General features: G+C 37.3%; 1 protein-coding gene across 2 annotated transcripts in view; it reads right to left on the minus strand.

Moving 5' to 3' along the window:
• The window catches only part of C5 (complement C5), a 108,710-nt gene that overhangs the window by 78,626 nt on the left and 6,161 nt on the right, over positions 1–23,923 (minus strand). Inside the window, exons 4-7 of one of the 2 annotated variants that reach the window (XM_045082333.1) lie at positions 21,985–22,119; positions 11,180–11,372; positions 5,408–5,570; positions 1,820–1,890 (exon numbers count right to left, since the gene is read on the minus strand). In XM_045082333.1, coding sequence (XP_044938268.1) covers positions 1,820–1,890; positions 5,408–5,570; positions 11,180–11,350 — 405 coding nt within the window. In that variant the 5' untranslated portion in view covers positions 11,351–11,372; positions 21,985–22,119. Of the gene's footprint in view, positions 1–1,819; positions 1,891–5,407; positions 5,571–11,179; positions 11,373–14,821; positions 14,973–21,984; positions 22,120–23,923 lie in introns of those variants that run through there. The other variant, XM_004775601.2, reaches the window with a different exon arrangement.

Below are 23,923 nucleotides of genomic sequence, written 5' to 3' on the forward strand. Positions count from 1 at the left end.
ACATGTGAGCTGGACAGTTTCCTTCAATCCTTTCCAGACTCCCTACAGCACTCAGCCGGTTTATTGGTTATCTCACTTCTTAGTATCTCACTTCTTAGTCCTCCCTGCTGCCATCGGAAAACTTGTGCTAGTTCTTAGTTCTATTTTGTAAAAATCCACATCTATTCTTTTAACTGAAACCTATTCTATTCCAGAAAAGGATTGCTGTCAGCCATGACTCTTAACTCTATTTGGTCTGCCCTCAGAGCCCATGGGTCATTTGCCCCACTGTATCGTTTGTAGTTTATACTCCAGTGTGCTTTTGTTCTGTGGTATCTACTCAGTGTGTACATCTATTCCTACACGCAAATCTTGGGTTTCAGAGGGAGAGACTCACAGCTTTAGGACAAGCCAGCACACTCAGACGGTTGCTGTGGACTGGTGAATTCCCATCCACTTCCCTGCAGCTGTCAGTGCTACTCTCACCAGCTTCCTCTTCCCACCCTCATTCAGGCAGTCTGGGAGGCCACCCTCTGTGTTTCTCCTGCTGCTGGTAGCACGCCTCTGCCTGCATCGGGACTTCTGCGGCAGCCCAGCCCAGGGTTCCCACACTGCACATTCCTTTACTTCCCCCCGCAGTGGTGCTCACGGCTGCACATGTCCCTTCCATCCTTGGTCCTGTCACTTCAGTAAGTCTGCAGGAACGCCCCACCACCTGCTATGTGAAGTCTTCACTTCCAGATCTGGTGATTCAAGTGTCTGGCCCTAGTCTAACCTTCAAATCTTACTTACCTCTCTGTTGCTAGGGATGCCTCTGCCCTGGAATCAGGTTGCTTTCTTCCTGTCCAATCCCTTTTACCTCTGACTCTGCTGTCTGTGCTCCTTTCCAGCAACCCACTCATGTCTTCTCTACCACTCTCAATTCTACTCATTGTTCCAGGCCAAGTCCAAATCTTTCCTTTTCCTTGATGGGTCCTTTGGCCTCCCTAATCTTTTTTCTGGACTATGGGATTTTATGGTCTGTATTGATAGTTATCAACCACAGTCTTGACCCACTCTGATGTTTCACAGGTAATTCATTATAAAATAGTTAGACGTTAGAGTTTGTGAAAGGTTTGTGATTTGTGTAGGGCTATAAAGCATTCAAAGTTATCCCTATACATTCCTCTTCTTTACTTGTGTTCTGGTAAGGTTTTCATCTTCTAGGGTGGTTAGTAGGAGAAAAATTGCTGCAGTCTGCAGGGAAGGGCCATGGGTAATATACCTAGTGTTAATAGGTGAACAGTTATTTCCCTACAAAAATTTTGTAGGATTGTGACACAAACTGGGTAAGACCATGGGTGCTTGTTGCCCTTGGGCATGTCATGTGTTACACATGTCATTATGTCATTGCTGAAAAAGGGTTGATAACTGCTGATCCTTATCTCAGGTTTAACACTATTTTTCACATGTGCCAATATGTTACTAAACTAAAGTTTCTTAAGTGTAAGTGCCCAGATTGTAATTCTTTAAAATTGTACAAATAAAAAATATCATATGTAATATTCAATAATAATCAATCAATTCATTGTGATTGATTGATGCCCTTTAAGAAAGAAGCCATGAAGGATATATTTAAAGGATTTAGTTCAAAATCAACTTGCTACAAGTGAATTTTCATGAGTGCTTTACATTTATCTATTGTAGAGGTATAGACTTACAATGTTTTACTTACAGAAGATGTCAGGTAACGATTTATCCAACATTGAATGAGTTAGTGTGGTATTAGGGCAGGGTTATGGAACAATGTATCTTATGCTAAAGATGAGTTAAATTATTTTTTAAATAAAAAAATACTCACTATGTACGTTAAGACAGTTTCTCTTTTGGCTGGCTTCAAGTCATCATTCAGTGAGTAAACTCTGACCTTTACTGTAAGAACAATTGATATCATCAAAACCTCTGCTAAACATAAGGGTATTTTGATTTTTTGCAATAATCATCCTTAAAAGAGATGAGTATAATTTTTAAAAATCACAAAAATTGCATCACAAAAATTCATACTTAAAGGAAAGAAAAAGTTACTTTACAAGACACATATGTTACTAAAGATTATTTTCCTTTGAAGATAATCCTCTTGGATTCCTTTAAAGAGATACTTTTCCTAGTGAATTTAAAGTACAGTCCACTTTATCAAAATATATTTTCTTTTTTTTTAAAGATTTTATTTATTTATTTGACAGACAGAGATTACAAGTAGACAGAGAGGCAGTCAGAGAGAGGAGGAAGCAGGCTCCCTGCTGAGCAGAGAGCCTGATGTGGGGCTCGATCCCAGGACCCTGGGATCACAACCCGAGCTGAAGGCAGAGGCTTTAACCCACTGAGCCACCCAGGCTCCCCCAAAATATATTTTCTTACAACTTTTTGGGAACACACATTAGGCCATTGTTTATTGAGAATTTCATAGTAGCAAAATAGTAATCTCTCCTTTATGGTTATATGAGAGTATCCTATATAGTCTTACATTAGAGTCATAGATTTTAATGGAAAATTAGACAGTTTGATTTTGATATTATACACTCTTACACATATAAAAACCAACAAGGCCCCCAAAGTATCCCTTATTGTTGCTAAAGGCAGCTTTAAATTGTATGGTTTTGTTAGATTCATTAAGCCAGATCCTATAATTATTAAATTGTTAAATGAGTAATGGCAAGAACTCGAGAACAATTATTCTCTTCATTTGTTTCTGCCCATTAAAAGATTCCTGCCTTTTAGACAATTGTATCTGCTTAGAAGTGAACCCTTAGCTGCTTGGGACATGATATTCTAGTTCCTTTCAACATGACATATTATGATTTCTCTCATGTTCATTTACTGATACTCAGATCATTTCATGGCCAAAACTTTACTCTCTAAATAAAACTGAACTGGAACCAGAGGCCCTTTAAAGAGTCAGTATTATGTAAAGCTCTACATAAGAAGTCACATTAAGCTCTCCAAAATTGGTTTCACTAAAACCATAAGGTCAAAGCAAACTGTTCAGTAAATACCCCCCCCCCCAACACACACACACGCTGTCTGCTGTTCCCTTTCTCCCTCCTTGTGTCCTCCCTCCTATATTCTTCTCTCATCTTGTGCCCTCCCTCTTATATTATGGACATACCCAGCTCATCCCTGAGCATCACTGGGATGCTGGCAGAGGCAGAATGTCAGAAAAAAGTAAGAGCTCATGCCCTGGAGTTCAAAACTTTGATTTCACTCCCATGACTACCACTTCCTAGCGGCCCTGGAGTAGGACACTTAATCCCTCTAAATCTTAGTTCTCTCTTTTTAAAATAGAACTGTTAGAATCTGCTTTATAATATTATAAGAACTAAATGAGACAAAGCTTTTACATAGCCTGGTGGATAATAACTACTCAATAAATGCTTATTTTTTTTAGTATTATTATTTCTATGTCTACTGTTTATCTGCTTTCTAACCCAGTTTGTATTTAGATTAGAAAATTAATCTTGTCTTCATAGCAACAGTGTATCAGAGGCAAGATCAATATAATTTTTTAGTACCAAAAATATGGCTTGTTAGGTTTTTAAAAAATGTACTGATGCATGTGCTTGGGTGGTTCAGTTGGTTAAGCGGCTGCCTTCAGCTCAGGTCATGATCCTGCTGTCCTGGGATCAAGTCCCGTATCAGGCTCCCCACTTAGCAGGAAGCCTGCTTCTCCCTCTCCCACTCCACCTTCTTGTGTTCCCTCTCTCTCTTTCTCTCTGTCAAATAAATAAAATCTTTTTAAAAGAATGTATTGATGCCTTCTATGTGCAGGAACCTATGCTGTACTTGAAGATATGGTGGTGAGACAAATCAGACATGGATATCTTCCAGTGGAGTGGAGCAGAGAGTGAACATATGACTACACAAGAGTATGTACAATTCGGGGTGGGAAGCATGACAAAGAGCACTGCCCGGCTTCCTGAGAACACAGAAGAGGGAGATCTGAAGTGGTCAGAGAGGTCAGAGAAGGCTACCCTCTAAGGATGCCATGTAAGAGTTGCGTAGATGTTAATCAGGCAAAGTGGGAATGGGGGTGGGGGTGGGGCTTGAGGGGAATGAATGTACCAGGCAGAGATATACAGACCTTCACATGAGGGGAGGAGGGGGAAAGAGTCTGAGAATGCAAACAGAAAGGGGTCCGTTTGGCTGGTTTACACAGATGAGGGGGCGCATGGTGACTGAGAAAGCTGGAGAGGAAGGCATGACACAGGTTGCATGGAATCGAGGGATTTTGGTCAATAAAGTTCTTATCCTACAAAGCCTTGAAGATTTAAACCTTTATTCTAAAGTTGCTTATACTAAAAATCCCTCCAGGATATTCAGATTAAATGTGTGGTTTAGGACATTAGAGCTATAAATAGGAAGATTTAATCAATTTCTAAGGGACAACTTTTTCAAATTTTTTTTAAAAAATTTTTTAATTAATTATTTTTATTAACATATAATGTATTATTTACCCCAGGGGTACAGATCTGTGAATCATCAGGCTTACACATTTCACAGCACTCACCATAGCACACACCCTCCCCAGTGTCCATAACCCAACCACGCTCTCCATACCACCCCCTCCACAGCAACCCTAGGTTTTTGTGAGATTAAGTCTCTAACTAAGAGACCACTTTTAAGTAATTTTTTTCTTCTGTGTAAATAAGGGTTTGTGCTATTCCACAGGTCAGATAGTAATGGAAAACACTTTCCTAGTGTTTACTCTGTTCTGGACGCTGTTTTAAGTGCTTTACTCATATGAATTCACCTACCTCTCACAACAATTCTGTGAGGTAAATTTTATTCTCTCTATTCTGCCCTTTCTCCCACTAACAAAGGAACCATGAATACAGAGCCATGTTCTATTAGAAATTTTCTTAGGTAGTTTCCCCTCAGAAAGTTAATATTCATCTATATCTGTGATTTAGTTTATTCTTTGCTGAAACATCTGATCCCCTAGGGTTGGATTTATTTTTGGAATTTGAAGAATAGCTCTAAAGTCAAAGGAAGTTGTTTTTATGAGCCTGGTTCTATAATAAATTATTTTACCATTGCCAAAAGTATATCTGCAATTACATCTTACACTTGTTTAATTAATAAGATATAACACAACATTTCACCATTTTAAAAAGCTTTCCTCTTCATGGAAATAACTAATGGGGCAGATAATATAATTATTGATTTTATAGGTTCCATATGAACTTAAAATTTATATTTAAGTTTAAATTACATATTTAGCAATCTCCATATAAATTTTAAATTAAAATGTATTTATAAGTGTAAAAGTCATTGGGAGTTGAGACTCAAGCAAGTTGGAAACCTGTTTACACTTAATTTCAAATGTTAAAAGATCTCTACAATATGTCAATCGCCTGCTCTGCACCAGAGAAAGCATCATCTTATACCCTACCTGACTGTTCTGGAGTGTAAACAGGTTTGTCTGTATGAATGAAGAGATATCCATTCTCATCAGTTATTGGCACTTTTTTTGATCTTGAAAAATGCTTCGATACAACTTCCAAATACACATATGAAACTGGCTTTTGTCCTCCAGACAAATGTTTGGGTTGTATCTGTAAAAGAAAAAATTGATGGAATGGAGTATAATTTTTAGGTTATAAAACATGTTGATTTTCTAAATACCACTGTCATCTCATTAGAACACACACAAAAATGAGTGTATGTATTTAACCATTTAAAAAGTAGTAGAGACATATCCTTGATGAACAAAGATGTGAAAATCCTCACCAAAATACTAGCCAATAGGATTCAACAGTACATTAAAAGGACTATTCATCACGACCAAGTGGGATTTATTCCAGGGCTGCAAGGTTGGTTCAACATCCGCAAATCAATCAATGTGATACAACACATCAATAAAAGAAAGAACAAGAACCATATGATACTCTCAATAGATGCTGAAAAAGCATTTGACAAAGTACAGCATCCCTTCCTGATCAAAACTCTTCAAAGTGTACGGATAGAGGGCACATACCTCAATATTATCAAAGCCATTTATGAAAAACCCACCACAAATATCATTCTCAATGGAGAAAAACTGAAAGCTTTTCCGCTAAGGTCAGGAACACGGCAGGGATGTCCATTATCACCACTGCTATTCAACATAATACTAGAAGTCCTAGCCTCAGCAATCAGACAACAAAAGGAAATTAAAGGCATCCAAATTGGCAAAGAAGAAGTCAAACTATCACTCTTCACAGATGACATGATACTATATGTGGAAAAGCCAAAAGGCTCCACTCCAAAACTGCTAGAACTTGTACAGGAATTCAGTAAAGTGTCAGGATATAAAATCAATGCACAGAAATCAGTTGCATTTCTCTACACCAACAACAAGACAGAAGAAAGAGAAATTAAGGAGTCAATTCCATTTACAATTGCACCCAAAACCATAAGATACTTAGGAATAAACCTAACCAAAGAGGCACAGAATCTATACTCAGAAAACTATAAAGTACTCATGAAAGAAATTGAGGAAGACACAAAGAAATGGAAAAATATTCCATGCTCCTGGATTGGAAGAATAAATATTGTGAAAATGTCTATGCTACCTAAAGCAATCTACACATTTAATGCAATTCCTATCAAAATACCATCCATCTTTTTCAAAGAAATGGAACAAATAATCCTAAAATTTATACAAAACCAGAGAAGACCTCGAATAGCCAAAGGAATATTGAAAAAGAAAGCCAAACTTGGTGGCATCAAAATTCCGGACTTCAAGTTCTATTACAAAGCTGTCATCATCAAGACAGCATGGTACTGGCACAAAAACAGACACATAGATCGATGGAACAGCATAGAGAGCCCAGAAATAGACCCTCAACTCTATGGTCAACTAATCTTCGACAAAGCAGGAAAGAATGTCCAATGGAAAAAAGACAGCCTCTTTAATAAATGGGTGTTGGGAAAATTGGACAGCCACATGCATAAAAATGAAATTGGACCATTTCCTTACACCACACACAAAAATAGACTCAAAATGGATGAAGGACCTCAATGTGAGAAAGGAATCCATCAAAATCCTTGAGGAGAACACAGGCAGCAATATCTTCCTAGGAACATCGCCAAAGGCAAGGAAAGCAAGGGCAAAAATGAACTATTGAGATTTCATCAAGATCAAAAGCTTTTGCACAGCAAAGGAAACAGTTAACAAAATCAAAAGACAACTGTGTAAACCTGGTGATTCACAGACCTGTACCCCTGGGGATAAAAATATATGTTTATAAAAAAATAAAAAAAATTAAAAAAAAAAAAGACAACTGACAGAATGGGAGAAGATATTTGCAAACGACATATCAGATAAAGGACTAGTGTCCAAAATCTATAAAGAACTTAGCAAACTCAACACCCAAAGAACAAATAATCCAATCAAGAAATGGGCAGAGGACATGAACAGACATTTCTGCAAAGAAGACATCCAGATGGCCAACAGACACATGAAAAAGTGCTCCATATCACTCGGCATCAGGGAAATACAAATCAAAACCACAATGAGATATCACCTCACACCAGTCAGAATGGCTAAAATCAACAAGTCAGGAAATGACAGATGCTGGCGAGGATGCGGAGAAAGGGGAACCCTCCTACACTGTTGGTGGGAATGCAAGCTGGTGCAGCCACTCTGGAAAACAGAATGGAGGTTCCTCAAAATGTTGAAAATAGAACTGCCCTATGACCCAGCAATTGCACTACTGGCTATTTACCCTAAAGGTACAAACGTAGTGATCCGAAGGGGCACGTGCACCCGAATGTTTATAGCAGCAATGTCCACAATAGCCAAACTATGGAAAGAACCTAGATGTCCATCAACAGATGAATGGATCAAGAAGATGTGGTATATAAAAACAATGCAATACTATGCAGCCATCAAAAGAAATGAAATCTTGCCATTTGCGACAACGTGGATGGAACTAGAGCGTATCATGCTTAGCGAAATAAGTCAAGCGGAGAAAAACAACTATCATATGATCTCCCTGATATGAGGACGTGGTGATGCAACATGGGGGCTTAAGTGGGTAGGAGAAGAATAAATGAAATAAGATGGGATCGGGAGGGAGACAAACCATAAGAGACTCTTAATCTCACAAAACAAACTGAGGGTTGCTGGGGGGAGGGGGGTTGGGAGAAGAGGGGTGGGGTTATGGACATTGGGGAGGGTATGTGCTTTGGTGAGTGCTGTGAAGTGTGTAAACCTGGCGATTCACAGACTTGTACCCCTGGGGATAAAAAAATATGTTTATAAAAAATTAAAAATTAAAAAAAAGTAGTAGAGACAGAATAGTGAATAAATTTTATCCAAACCCTGTCAGGGTCAAATATCATAGATAAAATTTAGCTTTAAGAAGTGTGTAAACCTGGTGATTCACAGACCTGTACCCCTGGGGATAAAAATATATGTTTATAAAAAATAAAAAATTAAAAAAAAAAAACAAAAAAAAACCAAACAAAAAAAAAATCTTTTGGTTTGCATGTTTCCTAGATTTGGTATACATTTAGTAAAACTACTACTACAGAAGCTTCTTAACAAACTCTCACTTGGCCAGCACTGGATTAGAACGTAGTCCACTCCCTCAGTTCGGCATCCTGACTGATGTTCGGGATATATTGTACTATATCTCCATCCCTCTGCTCCCACCTGTTGAGCTGCATGCTTTCTTGTTTAATGTAAAGAGTAATAATCGTAAGTGTTTCTATGAAAACTCAGGCTCTGGGCACCTGGCATGTTAATGCAAATATGCTATGGAATCAAACGTGAGTAATAACTTTGGAAAGAAAGCCCATAAAGTTCTGCTCTCAGACTGCCTATGCAAAAACTTCAAGTTCCTTCTCTTGGGAAACTGGGAACAAAGTTGGTTCGTTAATGACACTAATAAATCAACTGCTAGGGGCGCCTGAATCAAACGTGGAGCTGCGCCTTCGTCAAGGTTTGATCTCAGGCTGGGAACGAGTCCCCCATAAAGCTCTCTGCTCTCAGACTGCCTTTCCAAGTGTCTCTCTAAGCCTGCCCTTCTCTGCCCACTTGAAAGGAACAGAAACTGTCAACAAAGTTGGTTCGTTAAAGGTGTGACACGTAATAAATAAGATTTGACACTCCAACCAGGGGACCCATGTTTAAAGAAAAGACCTTGGCATAACATCAAACAACTGGCAAACAAAGATACATTATAATGTTAGGATAAAATTAAATGCTGAAGATATGTGTCAAGTTTTATGATTCTCAACTTAATCTTTCAATTAACTATTTGAGTCCACATGAGTCATGAGAACTTTCTGTGATGATGAAAATATTCGATATCTATGTTGTCCAGCATGGTACCTACCTCTTATTGTGACTCATAAACTGAATTTTTTTTAATTTTAGATAAATTTGATTGATTTACATTTAAAAGTAATAGCCACACTAAATATCTTAGTGACATCAGGTAAGAGTGTCCACTGAGGGTGCCTGGGTGGCTCAGTCAGTTGAGAGGCTGCCCTGGGCTCAGGTCATGTCCCAGGGTACTAGAATGGAGCCCTGCATTGGGCTCCCTGCTCAGTAGAGAGCCTGCTTCTCCCTCTCCCTCTGCCTGCTGTTCTGCGTACTTGTGCTGTGTCTCGCTGTCAAATAAATAAATAAATAAATAAAATCTTTTTTAAAAAAAGTGTCCACTGAAATTAATTGGGAAATTAATTTTAATTCTTAATAAATATAGTAAGGGGAAGTATTTAAGAAATTCAAACATTTATAATCAAGAACATTAATAAAAAATTCTTACATTTGGTTAGAATATACAGACTTGAGTCTATATATTGAATAATATACAGAGTAATATACAGACCTCTTTATTTATTTATTTATTTATTTATTTTAATATAATTTTTTATTTTTTATAAACATGTATTTTTATCCCCAGTGGTACAGGTCTGTGAATCACCAGGTTTACACACTTCACAGCACTCACCAATAATTAAAAGTCAGCACTGAGAGTCCTTCAGAACATTTTAATGGATAAAATGTTCTGAAGGACTCTCAGTGCTGACTTTTAATTATTTATAATATAATAAAAATTTATTTTTATTAAAATGATACTTAAATATGTACAGCCTAAGACTAGGTGTAATCTTATGCTTACAAGGTTTACATAATTATGAAATCAAAACAAATTTACAAAATAAATTTGAAGTACTAAATATCAATATAATTCTAATCTTAAACTGTTTTCAAACTTCAAATTTCAAATTCTTTTTAAGTAGTTCACTTTAAAGAAACACTGGTCTAGGGTTGCCTGGGTGGCTCGGTTGGTTAAGTGCCTCCTTCAGCTCAGGTCATGATCCCAGGGTCCTGGGACTGAGCCCCACGTCAGGCTTCCTGCTCTGTGGAGAGCCTGCTTCTCTCTCTCCTCCTCCCTCACCCTCTCCCTTGCCTGCTGCTCTGCCTACTTGTGCTCTTTATCTCTCTGTCAAGTAAATAGTAAAATATTTTAAAAATAATAAAAATAAAGAAATACTGGTCTAAATGAACATCAGAGCCCCTTTCAAGTCTAGTAGTCTTTGATTTTCTGGTTTTTTATTTTTGAATTTTTATCAGACTTTAAAACAATATTTTGAGTATAAAAGTAATTTTTAGTTAGAATTTTAAATAAGAAATGAGTTGCAAGCTCTTCTCTAACCAAGGTACACGATAGTATCAAAATAAAAGGAAAAGTTATTTGATCCATATTGTTCTTTATATTAACTACAGGTTGTCAATGAGAGCTATTCAGTTTAGTAATCAGTAATTTCATTAGTTTTGGAAGCTATAATTGACAAATACCAGATAGCAGCCTTGGGTTTTTGCAGGCAATGCATTACAGATCAAGATGCATATTCATATTTTTCTATTTCTTTGTAATGATAGTTTTCATAGTAAACATACATTTTCAATTTATTTCCAAATATTTTTACATTGGTGCAATTTTATTTTCTAATACAAACTTCATAATTTACATGTATTGCTAAAAAAGCAGACACAAAAAAGTTTTCTGTTTCATCCATATTATCACTGGTGACTGACATCACTTAGTATTCACATAGTGGTAAGTGACATAAATGGCCAAATCTCTATGTTATCAACATTCAAACTTGGTACACATTTTACTGAGAATATTCTGTTTAAAGAAAATGAAGAATAAATACATACTGTTAAGCTTGCAGAGTTCTGGAATCTATTTTCTGAGGATAAAGTAACATGGCCTGAAGAGTAACTAAATTTTTTATCAGGATAACTTTTAATAGAGATTGTTGCATCAAATTCTTCGGTATATCCATAAACTTGAATTACAATATTTTCAGATGCTCCAACACGAAACATTTTTGGTGCCGAAATGACATACCTGTTGAAATAGGAAAAGAGTAGGACCCATATCTTGAGGTGATTTATTCTGTTATGTTTCTAATTTTTTCATCTCACTTGAGAGATTCAAATAGGCATATTTTCTTAACTTAAAAGTGATTATTTTAAAATCAAAATTTCTCAGTGATCCATGATAATCTCGGCATGGTTTCCCAGAAGTAGTAGCTTAGAAATAAAACTTGAGAAATAGAACTGGAGATTCAGTTAACATTTAGAAGTAATAACACCTTCCCTGAGCTACTGCAGCAGAGAAAGACTTTAAATGCTGTTGTCTGGAACATGTAAATGGAGTCAGTATTTTTGCTCAATGAAGAAAAAAGCAATAAAGATGCCAGTGCTTGAATTGCAGCTCTGTCATCTACTGGCTGAATGACCACGGTAAAACCACCAACACTTTTAAGACCAAAATAATTTACCTGTGAAAATCCCACCTTCCTGACCAGCTTGCAGTAAGGAGGAAATGAGATACTTTGTAGGTATGTATGCTTTACATATATGATTTGTACTCAATAAATGTTAAGATTCATTAATTTCACTAAATTAGTTAAAAGGAAGTGATTTTAGAAGTATTGTGTTACACCATGAGTGGATAAAGAAAACGATATAGTAAAGGTGAGCTGGGAGAAGGCATTTAGAAACAGAAGGAGTGATGGAGGTCTTTGAAAATAGTAACAATCATACAACAATGATGATATTATTAAGTGAATAGTTACCAGAGGAGAGGAGAGGCTGCATTAGCACTCTATATACACTCTCTTAATTTTACAACAGGCCAATAGTGTAGATACTAATATTATTCCTATTTTGCAAGTGAAAAGAGGATAATTTGACCAAGGTCACATCGCTTACAAGTGAATGAGGCAGAACTTTATATTCAGGTCTTTCAGTAGTTAAAAGTGTATAATTGAGGTCAAGGTTACAAGCTATGTTCACAACCACAGGCTATTACTTCCAGTTTTATTTTTCATGTGGTTTATACAAGAATAGTAATGAATCTATACAAGTTTTTAAAGTAACATTTTTAAATGTGTGTATTTTCATTGTTTTTAAAAAGAAAACTTAAAAATACAAACTAGGTTATTAATTAAATATCATGAAATTTTCTCATTTGAATAGTGAGAGCTACATGTGCTAATATAGAGGAAGAGAGAAGTGTGCTTCAACCCAAAAGGTCATAGATACTAATTCAAGTGACAGAACAGGCCTGGAGGCCACCTGCTACTCCACCTTGCAGAACTGTCAACATTAGGACATTTATAAAAAAAAAAAAAGTCAGCAAGTCTTTAGTAACAATGAAATTAGCTTGAAAACAATTCCATCCTTTTAAAACATCTGGCAGTCTCCTACATGACAACTAATTTGGAACCACTTATAGACAAATTATAAAAGAAGTGAAAGATTCTCCAGAGTTCCAGTCATCATCTGAATTCCTCATACACTTATGGAACAGCAGAAAATGAGAAAAGTTAAGCTCCGGTGGTAATAATGTACATTTCCTGAAATCTTACCCTGTGCTAGGCGCTGTTTTAAGGAATATCTATATACATATTTTCACTGTGTTGTTACAACCACTCTGTCACTCTTTGAGAAAGGTCTTATTATTACTCTCATTTCACAGATGAAGAAAAGTGATAATTTACTTGCCCAAGGTCAAGCAATTAAGTTATAGAATTAGGAACTGAGCCCAAGCAGCCTTTTTCCTGAATTAACAATTTCAATTGCTATACTAAACTGGATTTAGAAAGAGTTTTGTAATCTGAAAAATCTAGGGGGCGGGGAAGCTATTTCAGTTTCAGCATTCTGAGAAGTTTTATCTTTTCCAGTTTAATATTGTTTTAATTTTGAATTGTCTATGTGGTGGTGGCAGTGACAAAACATAAAATATTCAGTATTTAGAAGTACCTGAAAGATGGCTTTGGAATCACCCTTCATACAGATATTGGTCCTTACTGGTTTATCAGTATCACAATCACATAAAAAAAATCATACTGAAAAAATATATCACACTTTTCTTATTTTCTTTTAAGAAGATCAGGCTACTGAGCTTGCAGGGAGGCAACAATATCATTTTGGCTTCTACTTAGAATGTTCTTTCCCCAGATATTTACATAGTTTGCTCCCCCCTCATTTCCTTCAAGCTCTGTTTGAGGGTCACCTCCTTAGAGAAACCTTTCCTTTCTACATTTTTTGGTAATGTTCCATTATTTCCTTATCCTCGGATTCTCCTTTATTTTTTTCTTCCTTGCATAATAACCACCTGACTTTATTTATTCCTTCATTATTGGTTCATTCATCCATCCATGATTTGCTCCTCCCACTAGAGAGCAAGCTTTATACCATCTTCTATATACCAATGCCTATCACATGGTAGGTGCTCAATGAATTTTTGTTGAATCAATCAGTTAATCAAATTAATTAAACTGGTTGCCGTGCCACAAATGGTACACTCTCACTTTTTCAAAGAGAAGAGAAGAGATGCTCATTAAAGGCCAGTACAGTGTAGTGGAAAGAATTCAGAGTCATGGGACCCGGGTCCTAGTCCTAGTTCTACCACTGATTTGAACCCACTAATCTCAATATTTTTTGAGCTTCTGCCACTTGTCTTTTAAAAAGGGATATACAAGAACTACTTGGGAAATGAGGTGATTGTAGCTGTGTGAAAAGATCAGATTGGGGTGGGAGAGGTTATACATTTATGATAGCCTGGGTATACATTTATATTTTACATATTTGTGTATATATATTTATGACAAAATGAAAAAAAAATTGAATTGGTATGAAAGAGACCTTAATAAAAGCTTTGCTTTTGTCTCCTTCCAGCAGCATGATCTTTGCATGTCACTTTCCCCTCTGTCTGGATTTATCCTTATTTGTGAAATGAGTAGATTCAATTAGATACTCTCCAGTTCCTTCTCAGTACTAAAATGTTATTTCTAGATACAAAATGAGTATTTTTAAGGCATACCTTAAAATGTACAATATTTCAATCATAACACTAAAATTTGTGAAGAACTCACAAATTTAGAAATAATTATAACCTTTTTTCAAACCACAGTATTAGAATGGAACCCAAAATAACACTTGCTTTACTATGTATAGTAACTGGAACACACAAAGAAAACTATGTACCAAATACAAATAATCAATCAATGGCAAGAAACCTTATCATCTTGAGTTTATTTTGTGCTTTTTAGAAGAGGAAGTCAAACAATCACTTATGTAAACTTTTATAAATAACAATCCCATAAAGCTGACGTATTGTTAGCCATTCATCACATCAAGATGCTTCCATGACATTCTCATTCAGAGATGAGACTATTCACTTGGTATTCTAGGAAGTAGAAACTTATTTTCAAATTAACACTGTTAAATTTGGCACTCACTGCAACTAAGATGCATTGAAAAATGAAGATGGGTTCGTTTACTTACGTTTGTTCCTGTCCCCAACTTTTACCCAGGAAGATTAAAAAACAAAGTATGCCCCAAAGGCCCATGGCTGGAGTTAGCAGTAAACCATGGATATAACCTTCTTGAAGTTACTCTCCTTTTAAGTAAACTGAGCTTGAAGAATTTGGGTAAATTAGTTTACTGGTTAATTATTAATGTCAGAAAGAGAAACTAATCAGAACTGAAACACCCTTTCGTGCCCAGATGCAAAGGTATTTACAAGGAGAGATTTATTTTGATTAATACAAATAAGGGTACTCTAACAGGGGAATTTGGCACTTCAATGAATGGCTCAAAGCCAGAAGCTAATAAGTCTCATTGCCTTTAGCCTTTCTGCTCTTGATTAGGACAATCATTCTGATGTATCATCTGTGAGCACACCTTTGGTAGATCCACTCTGATACTGACAAAGACCCACTTGGATTCAGTTTCAAAATGAGGTGATTTGGGGATGGGTCTGGTTTGGACAAGGCTCATGAGGTAGTCTTTCTAGAGAAATCCTGAGTAGTAGTATCAGTGGCATTGGAAATGGCCTAAGGATAAGATGGATCTGCAAAGAAGCTCTGTAGAATGGTTCCTTGGCCTGTCCCAGTCTAGAGAAGAAGCTGAACTTTAGGGAGAGGAAAGATTGTGACAGGCAATGAAAATGCTATGCTGAGGACCTGACATCATTCCCTAGGAGATAGCCAAGCAAATACTTTAATATTTGGTAGGGAGTGGATAGTCTCTAATATCTCTTAATTTATATTACACAAATTTGAAGTTTGTATTCATTCTGATGCAGAATATCATTTAAAAAAATAAATTCGCATTTATACTTTCAGTGAAGATTTTAATAATTGTAATATAAGAAACAAAGAAAAAGCTTCCTATAACAAATGAATCTAGTAACTACAGGATGAAATAAAATTTTTTTAAATTAACATATAATGTATTACTTGCCCCCAGGGATACAGGTCTGTGAATCATCAGGCTTACACATTTCACAGCACTCACCATAGCACATACCCTCCCCAATGTCCATAACCCCCCACCCTATCTCTATCCCTACCGTCCTACCACCCAGCAACCCTCAGTTTGTTTCCTGAGATTAAGAGTCTCTTATGGAGGCACCTGGGTGGCTCAGTGGGTTAAGGCCTCTGCCTTCTGCTCGGGTCGTGATCCCAGGGTCCTGGGATCGAGCCCCACATCGGGCTCTCTGCTCAGTGGGAAGCCTGCATCCTCCTCTCTCTCTGCCTACTTGTGATCTCTCTGTCAAATAAATAAATAAAATCTTAAAAATAATAAAATTTAAAAGTATTTTAAAAGTAACAAAACAGATTCTCTAAACATTTTTCTATAAGTCAGATGTTTTATGGTTACATGGCATTCCTTGCTTTGAATTAATAAGATTTTACTTTACCAACACTTCAGTATTAAACTTATTAGAAAAAAAGTCCCACAAAGGAAAATTTGATACACAAATTTCACTAGTGATATTTCTCGCAAATGTTATTGAAATGATAAAAATCTGCCACAACTGTCTGGCAATCTAGCCCATTTGTTTCAAAAGGGAATCTGTATAATGATTAAACTGGGTTGCGAAAGATGGACCAAGTTAAAACAAACAAAGTCCTTCTGTCATCATTTTCGGGAAAAGATACTTTGGAGAAAGCAAGAATACTCAAATCATCATGAATAATATTTGCATTTTAAGTGCAAGGAAGTTTGTTTGTATTATAGAGTCAATACTGATAAATGATATTTGAAAACCATTGGCATGCTTTCCTTGTAGAAAATGTTTTTTTAAAATAAAGGATCTTGGGTGGCTCAGTCAGTTAAGCTTCTGACCTTTGGCTTAGATCATGATCTCAGGGTCATGAGTTAGAGCCCCCCCCACCTGGGGCCTGCACTGAGTGTGGTGCCTGCTTAGGGTTCTTTCCCTCCCTCTCCCTCTGCCTTTCTCTCCCCAACCCATGTGCTGTGTCTCTCTAAAAAAATAAAAATAAAAATAAAATAATGGATCTCAAAGGTCTTCAATAAAACCAAAATTCAATTCACAGATTTTCAAGTGTGTTTAAACTCATCTGTCTTTTAAACATGACTCAGAGGTGGATTCTTCACATTTTAAAATTTTTTAGGGAGTCTTTGGCTTGTATACAAATAAAAATCTTTAAAAGAAGAGAATCCAGTCTAGCACAAACTTTGGTGGTCAACCAATCTTTCTGTGGCATTATTAAATGCCACATCAGTTCTGCCCTCAGGACAGAGCCCAAATGACTTCACTTAGTTTCATAAGGCCCTTCCTGATCTGGGTCCTACTTGGTTCTCCAGCCAAGTAGCTTAATTATTTATTATTCCCCAAAGTCACAATGGCACAAAGGTGTTCCTAGCAGGGGACTAGACAGTCAAATACTATGATGATGATGATGATTATTAACCTATTTATACAGGTTATAGGAGGAGAAAACAATCTCATTTCTCCTTATGCCCAAGAGCCACTGCTTTAGCTGCAAATTAAACTTTTCTCCCACATGATTTGGGTTGTCAACACCAAATCCTCTTTAAGTCCCTTGTTCCTTCACAATCTTGTACTTGTATACCACATCTGAGACTCTGGTATCCCAACATTGCTCAGAATTCACCACAGACTGCAAGAGGCCTGGGAGAGTTTAATGGAAAAGTGAAAACGCTAGATGTTTACTTCAGAAAACTTTCACACATCTGGCTAAAGAGACCAGTTCAGGAATGCAAGTCGGTACAACCACTTTGGAAAAGAGTGTGGAAGTTCCTCAAAAAATTAAAAATAGAGCTACCCTATGACCCAGCAATTTCACTACTGGGTATATATCCCAAAGATAGAGATGTAGTGAAAAGAAGAGCTATATGTACCCTAATGTTCATAGCAGCAATGTCCACAATAGCCAAACTGTATAAAAAGCCCAGGTGCCCTTAAACAGACGAATGGATAAATAAGGTATGGTCCATATACACAATGGAATATTACTCAGCCATCAGAAAGGATGATTACCCAACTTTTGCATCAACTTGGATGGAACTGGAGGAAATTATGCTAAGTGAAGTAAGTCAAACAGAGAATCTCAATTACCATATGGTTTCACTTATTTGTGGAACATAAGGAATAGCATGGAGGACATTAGGAGAAGGAAGGGAAAAATGAAGGGGGAAAAATTGGAGTGGGAGATGATCCATGAGAGGCTATGAGCTCCAGGAGATAAATAGGGCATTTTAGAAGGAAGGAGGATGGGAAGAATGAGTGAGCCTGGTGATGAGTGTTAAGGAGGGCACATATTGCATGGAGCACTGGGTGTTCTACACAAACAATGAACCATGGAACACTACATCAAAAATTAATGATGTACTGTAGGGAGATTAACATAATACAATAAAGAGAAAGTTTAAAAAAATCAAAGCATTGCTATTGTCTCTAGACATTTGCATCAGTAGTAATAACATAAACATATGATTGTGAAAGATAAATACTACATCAGGATATTAGCTATATATCCTGGAAAGAGGAGGAGAAGGAGAAAAGGAGAAGAGAAGGAAAGAGAAGGAGAAAAGGGGAAGGGGTAGGAAAAGGATTTATAGAGTGCTTCTACAGTCTACATTATCTTCTGTTTTAAAGGAAGATCTGAAGTCAGCATGACAATATTTTACAAACAATTCAGTGAAATTTAGTGAGGGTTATAGTGGCATTTGATAGATCAGTTGCTGTACTTGCCTAAAAGTTTGGAATATTTCATTGGGGGGAAAAAGAGAATTTGAAGTGAAGCAGGCTTGAATTCAAATCCTGTCTCTACCTAAGTCGGTATGTGACTTCGGGCAAATTAATGAACGCTTAGAGCCTCACTTTCATTGTCTATGAGATCAAATGATAATGCCTCATCGAGCATATGGGAAAATGAAATGAGACATGTATATATAGTTCTTGACAAACAGCATGAAAAATGGTTGTCTGAAAATGGACCATCTGAAAATTATTACCTAAAAATTATTATTTTTGGCTAAGACAGATTTGTGATCTTCCACTCTTTTTGGAAATATGTGCACAGCATTGTAGCAATCTGTATTTGATATCGTTTTATTTTCCTGGCTGCTGCCAGGTAGAACACCACACTGATGGTCACATGAATCTCAGGATGAAAGAGTATCTTTATCATCGAACACCCAGGAGAACTTTGCTTCTACTTCTTTGGTTTGTTTACTGTCAACTAAAGGTATGGGATTAGGTGACTGACCTCTTACGATTCCATCTAATTGCTACATCTAGAGAGTCTGATATTCTAACTTAGCAAAGAGCACAAAAAGGTCCCCACAGACCAGAAACTTTTCAGGAGGTATTTAAATAAATTTTTCTCTTGTTTATGACACTGATTTCCACTAGCAGATTATGTGCACCCTACCACTTTACCTCATCAGCTGTAAGAGGTCTTTCTTCAAAAAGATCATCCTCATTCTGGCCCTAATGAAAGATACTGTTTGAAGCATTTTCTTACTTCCTAGGAGTAGGTCTAGTAATTAAGAAGGAAAGTCAAGGGGTGCCTGGGTGGCTCAGTGGGTTAAAGCCTCTGCCTTCGGCTCAGGTCATGATCCCAGGGTCCTGGGATCGAGCCGGGGAGCCTGCTCCCTTCCCCCCACCATCTACCTCTCTGCCTACTTATGATCTCTGTCTGTCAAATAAATAAATAAAATCTTTTGTTTAAAAAAAGAAGGAAAGTCAAGAATGTTAATTCACCATCTCAACAAGGCCTATTAAACTCCAGCATCTTTTGATAGGTGCTTTATGAGAGTCAGGCATAGAGAACATGTTCCTAGCTTGTAAAGAGCTTATCCAAATAATGACAACACAATAGCTACCAGTTACTAGCTCTTAACATGTATCAATTATTGCAATAATGAACTTACATAAATTGTCTCTAATATAAGCAACCATTCTGAAGGGTGCTATAATGCTCAGATTACCAACAAAGAAACTGAGGCTTAGAGAAATATAGGGGTTTGCCTCAGGAAACTCATCTAGTAACTTGCAGAGATGGGGATTTGATTGTGTTGGGGTAGGAAGAAAAAGAAAAGAGACATACCAAACTAGGCTGAAGTCTTACCTTCTCTTTGATATCTTCTACAGCTATTTGTAACTGATACTCCACTTCATAAACTCTATAATACTTTATAGAGCCTGATCCACCCATCTTGATTCTTATTTATATGCCATTGTATATTCTAGGCTGAAGGGTATAACATGGGAATACGTATGACATTAAGTGGAGGACTAGTCTGACTTATGTCTGGTTCTCCCTTCCTCATAGAGTGCTGAGGTAGGACTAGCTAATGAGACGACCAAGCAGATGGTAGATTGGGAAGATTACCTGACAAGGCTACAAGTGGGAAGAGCCAGAGAATAACCAGCCAGAGAATAACTTTCACACCCAAGGGAACACGGTGATTCAAATCCAACAGTGGATGATCTTGTATTTTAGGTTCTTGAGAGAACCCAAACCAAAATGACCCAGCTAAGCCACTTCTGAATCCCCTGCCCATAAAAACTGAAGACGGTTAATGTTTGTTGTTACATTAAGCCATGTAGTTGGGGGTAAATTATTACGTAGCAATAGTAAATTTGTACACTAGAATAGCTGTTTTTCTAAAGATGCTCTAAAAGCTCCTTGCACTCGCTACCACCAGTAATGGGCCCTTGCTTATCAACCCCCAGTACTCTAATTTACAAGTGTACTTTAAGTTCTGAAGAACAGCAGGGCACAGAGGCCTACCTGAAAGCGCCACCTGCTGGTAGTAACTTGACAGGGTCCCAAAGCGGGCTGGAATAATTAGGGTTGATGGCTGCGGCTAACATATAATGCCTTTCCAGGGTAGACTCCAGCTTCTCATTTCATGTCTCTTCTGAGAACTAGCTTCTTCGGTTCCTGGAGAGAGCAATACCTACCTTGCATTCTTATAAGAATGCTGAAATATGAAGTCTCTGAGCATTGAAAATCATATAAACATATAAGGAGTTCTTCCAATTATTTTTTAAGCATCTTATTTCTCCTGCTTTATCAACTCCTTTCTTTCTGCCTGCAAACATGCAAAAGTCTCCACTAATTGGGTGGGAGCCAAGTGTCACAGAACCTTTTAATGGATTTTTCTCTAAAAATCACTGCTAAAACTCTCAAAAGCTTAGTCTGCTCCCGCTTCTATTTTATGTAATTTTCTTTTCCTTCACTTATCCATCAATTCCCCTCATCAGAATGCCTCATACATATCTTCATGGAAGTTAGATAGAAAGAAAATATGAAATGAATAAAATGATTTCGCAGCAGCAAAGGCCACTTGATGTTGGTTGACATGATTAGGCATTATTCCCATTTTACAGACAAAGAAATATGATCAGAAAGGGTTTAAAAGAAGGAAAGAAACCCAGAATCACATAGAAAGAAATAGTCAAGGCCACCTGTACAATATGAGGGTCCCACTGCAAGGTGAAAATGTAGATGTGCTTGTTCAAAAAGTAAAAAAAAAAAGTGCTGCTAAAGGTATTAAAACATAAAAAGACTTTTCCTTTCTTCTGTGGTCTCTCCCTCAACTTGCCATGGTGTTTTTTAAAAAGTTGCTATTTAAGGTCATTCTAAGTCAAGATAACTTAGAAGTTTAAATTAATGGCATGATTTTTACCATTCATATTTATTTTGTGTAATGTCAGCTTTTAATGCAATTAATTCATATGTAGAATCATCAGAATTAGTTCATTTTTCATACTCCATACATGTATATATCCTTTGACCTTACCACAACATTTGAAATGCAGCACAAAACAGACTCAACTGTTATTTTACTTTTCAGTGTTTGTATTCTACCAACACTCTCCACCTTTGCTTATTAAAGAACAGGAAGGTCTGGAAGGAAAAGGAGTTATGGGTTACTCTGTCCTTCCCCTTCCTTCTGTGTCATATTTAGAGCAAGTTGTTGGCTAATAACATGAACAAGAAAGAATATGATGAGGTTCCTCCATCACTCATGTTTCTTAGAATGCCAGTGATTTTCTGCCTTCAAACCAAGTCCTGGTCCCAAAGGAATATGTGGCCTCCAGGGGCTATCAGCACTCCTGCTTGCTCAGTCATAGACATGGCATGCATATTTGTACTCACCTTGAGTCTCACTAAACTTCTGCACACTGTGGGCTTACTGGAATTCTGTGTTCATGTGGTATTGTGAATTTTCTGTGTGAATGAGGCAGTGAGGAATACACTTATATCCTCTGTTCACACGCATGCTCCATTTCCCTGTCAGACATACAAGACATGAATTCAAAGACAAAGTTATTAATAATTTCAGCAGCAAGTAGGGCCCTTCTGAATGCTGGGCCCCATGTGACTGCACAAATTGCATGCCCACAAAGCCAGCTCTGGAGTAGCTAAGCCAGGAGGGGACTCACATCTCCCTCCAAAGGTGATTCTCTTAACACGTCTCGTGGAGTCTCTTCAAATAACTCAGGGCAGGGCATTGGCAGAGTGATCAAAGAATGTCAAGGAGATGAGAAACTTTTTAAGAGGCTGTAAGAGACAACATCAAACTGCTGACCTTGGCTCTAGGATACTTCTAGAAGTTACTGAAGCTATAGAAGGACAGGGGACTAGGCAAATGAGAAGTGGCAAAGGGATTGCAATCTGGGAGAATGACAGGAGGCTGAAGGAGATAGCCCAGTCACTTTTAGCAGACTCACAGACTGGCATGAGTTAGGACTTAAGATCTAAAAGTAAGCCATCACATTGCCTGATTTCAAGCCTTACTACAAATCTGTGATCACCAAGACAGCATGGTACTGGCACAAAAACAGCCACATAGACCAGTGGAACAGAGTAGAGAGCCCAGATATGGACCCACAACTCTATGGTCAACTAATCTTCAACAAAGCAGAAAAAAATATCCAGTGGAAAAAAGACATTCTCTTCAATAAATGGTGCAAGGAAAATTGGACAGCTATGTATAGAAGAATGAAACTTGACCATTCTTTTATACCATACACAAAGATAAACTCAAAATGGATAAAAGACCTCAACATGATGAAGGAATTGATCAAATTCCTAGGAGAACATAGGCAGTAACCTCTTCAATATCAGCCACAGCAACTTCTTTCAAGAAATGTCTCCAAAGGCAAAGGAAACAAAAGCGAAAGTGAACTTTTGGGACTTCATCAAGATCAAAAGCTTCTGCACAGCAAAGAGAATAGTCAACAAAACAAAGAGGCAACCCATGGAATGGGAGAAGATATTTGCAAATGACAGACAAAGGGCTGATATCCAAGATCTATAATGAACTCCTCAAACTCAACACACACAAAACAGATAATCATTTCAAAAAATGGGCAGAAGACATGAACAGACACTTCTCCAAAGAAGACATACAAATGGCTAACAGATACATGAAAAAATGTTCATCATCATTAGCCATTAGGGAGATTCAAATCAAAACCACACTGAGATACCAGCTTACATCAGTTAGAATGGCTGAAATCAACAAGACAGTAAACAAGTATTAGAGAGGATGTGGAGAAAGGGGAACTCTCTTACACTGTTGGTGGGAATGCAAGTTGGTACAGCCACTTTGGAAAACAGTGTGAAGATTCCTCAAAAAATTAAAAATAGAGCTACCCTATGACTCTGCAATTGCTTTACTGGATATTTACCCCAACAACACAGACATAGTGAACAGAAGGACCATCTGTACCCCAATGTTCATAGCATCAGTGGCCACAGTCGCTAAACTGTGGAAAGAGCCGAGATGCCCTTCAACAGATGAATGGATAAAGAAGATATGGTCCATACTTACAATGAAGTATTATGCCTCCATCAGAAAGAATGAATACCCAACTTCTGTATCAATATGAATGGGACTGGAGGAGATTATGCTGAGTGGAATAAGTCAAGCAGAGAGAGTCAATTATCCTATGGTTTCACTTACTTGTGAAGCATAGGGAATAACACGGAGGACATGGGTAGATGGAGAGGAGAAGTGAGTTGGGGGAAATCGGAGGTGGAAACAAACCATGAGAGACTGTGGACTCTGAGAAACAAACTGAGGGTTTTG

Source organism: Mustela putorius, unplaced genomic scaffold, assembly GCF_011764305.1.
Source record: "Mustela putorius furo isolate JIRA1106 unplaced genomic scaffold, ASM1176430v1.1 tig00000596_pilon_pilon_pilon, whole genome shotgun sequence".
Lineage (NCBI taxonomy): Eukaryota > Metazoa > Chordata > Mammalia > Carnivora > Mustelidae > Mustela > Mustela putorius.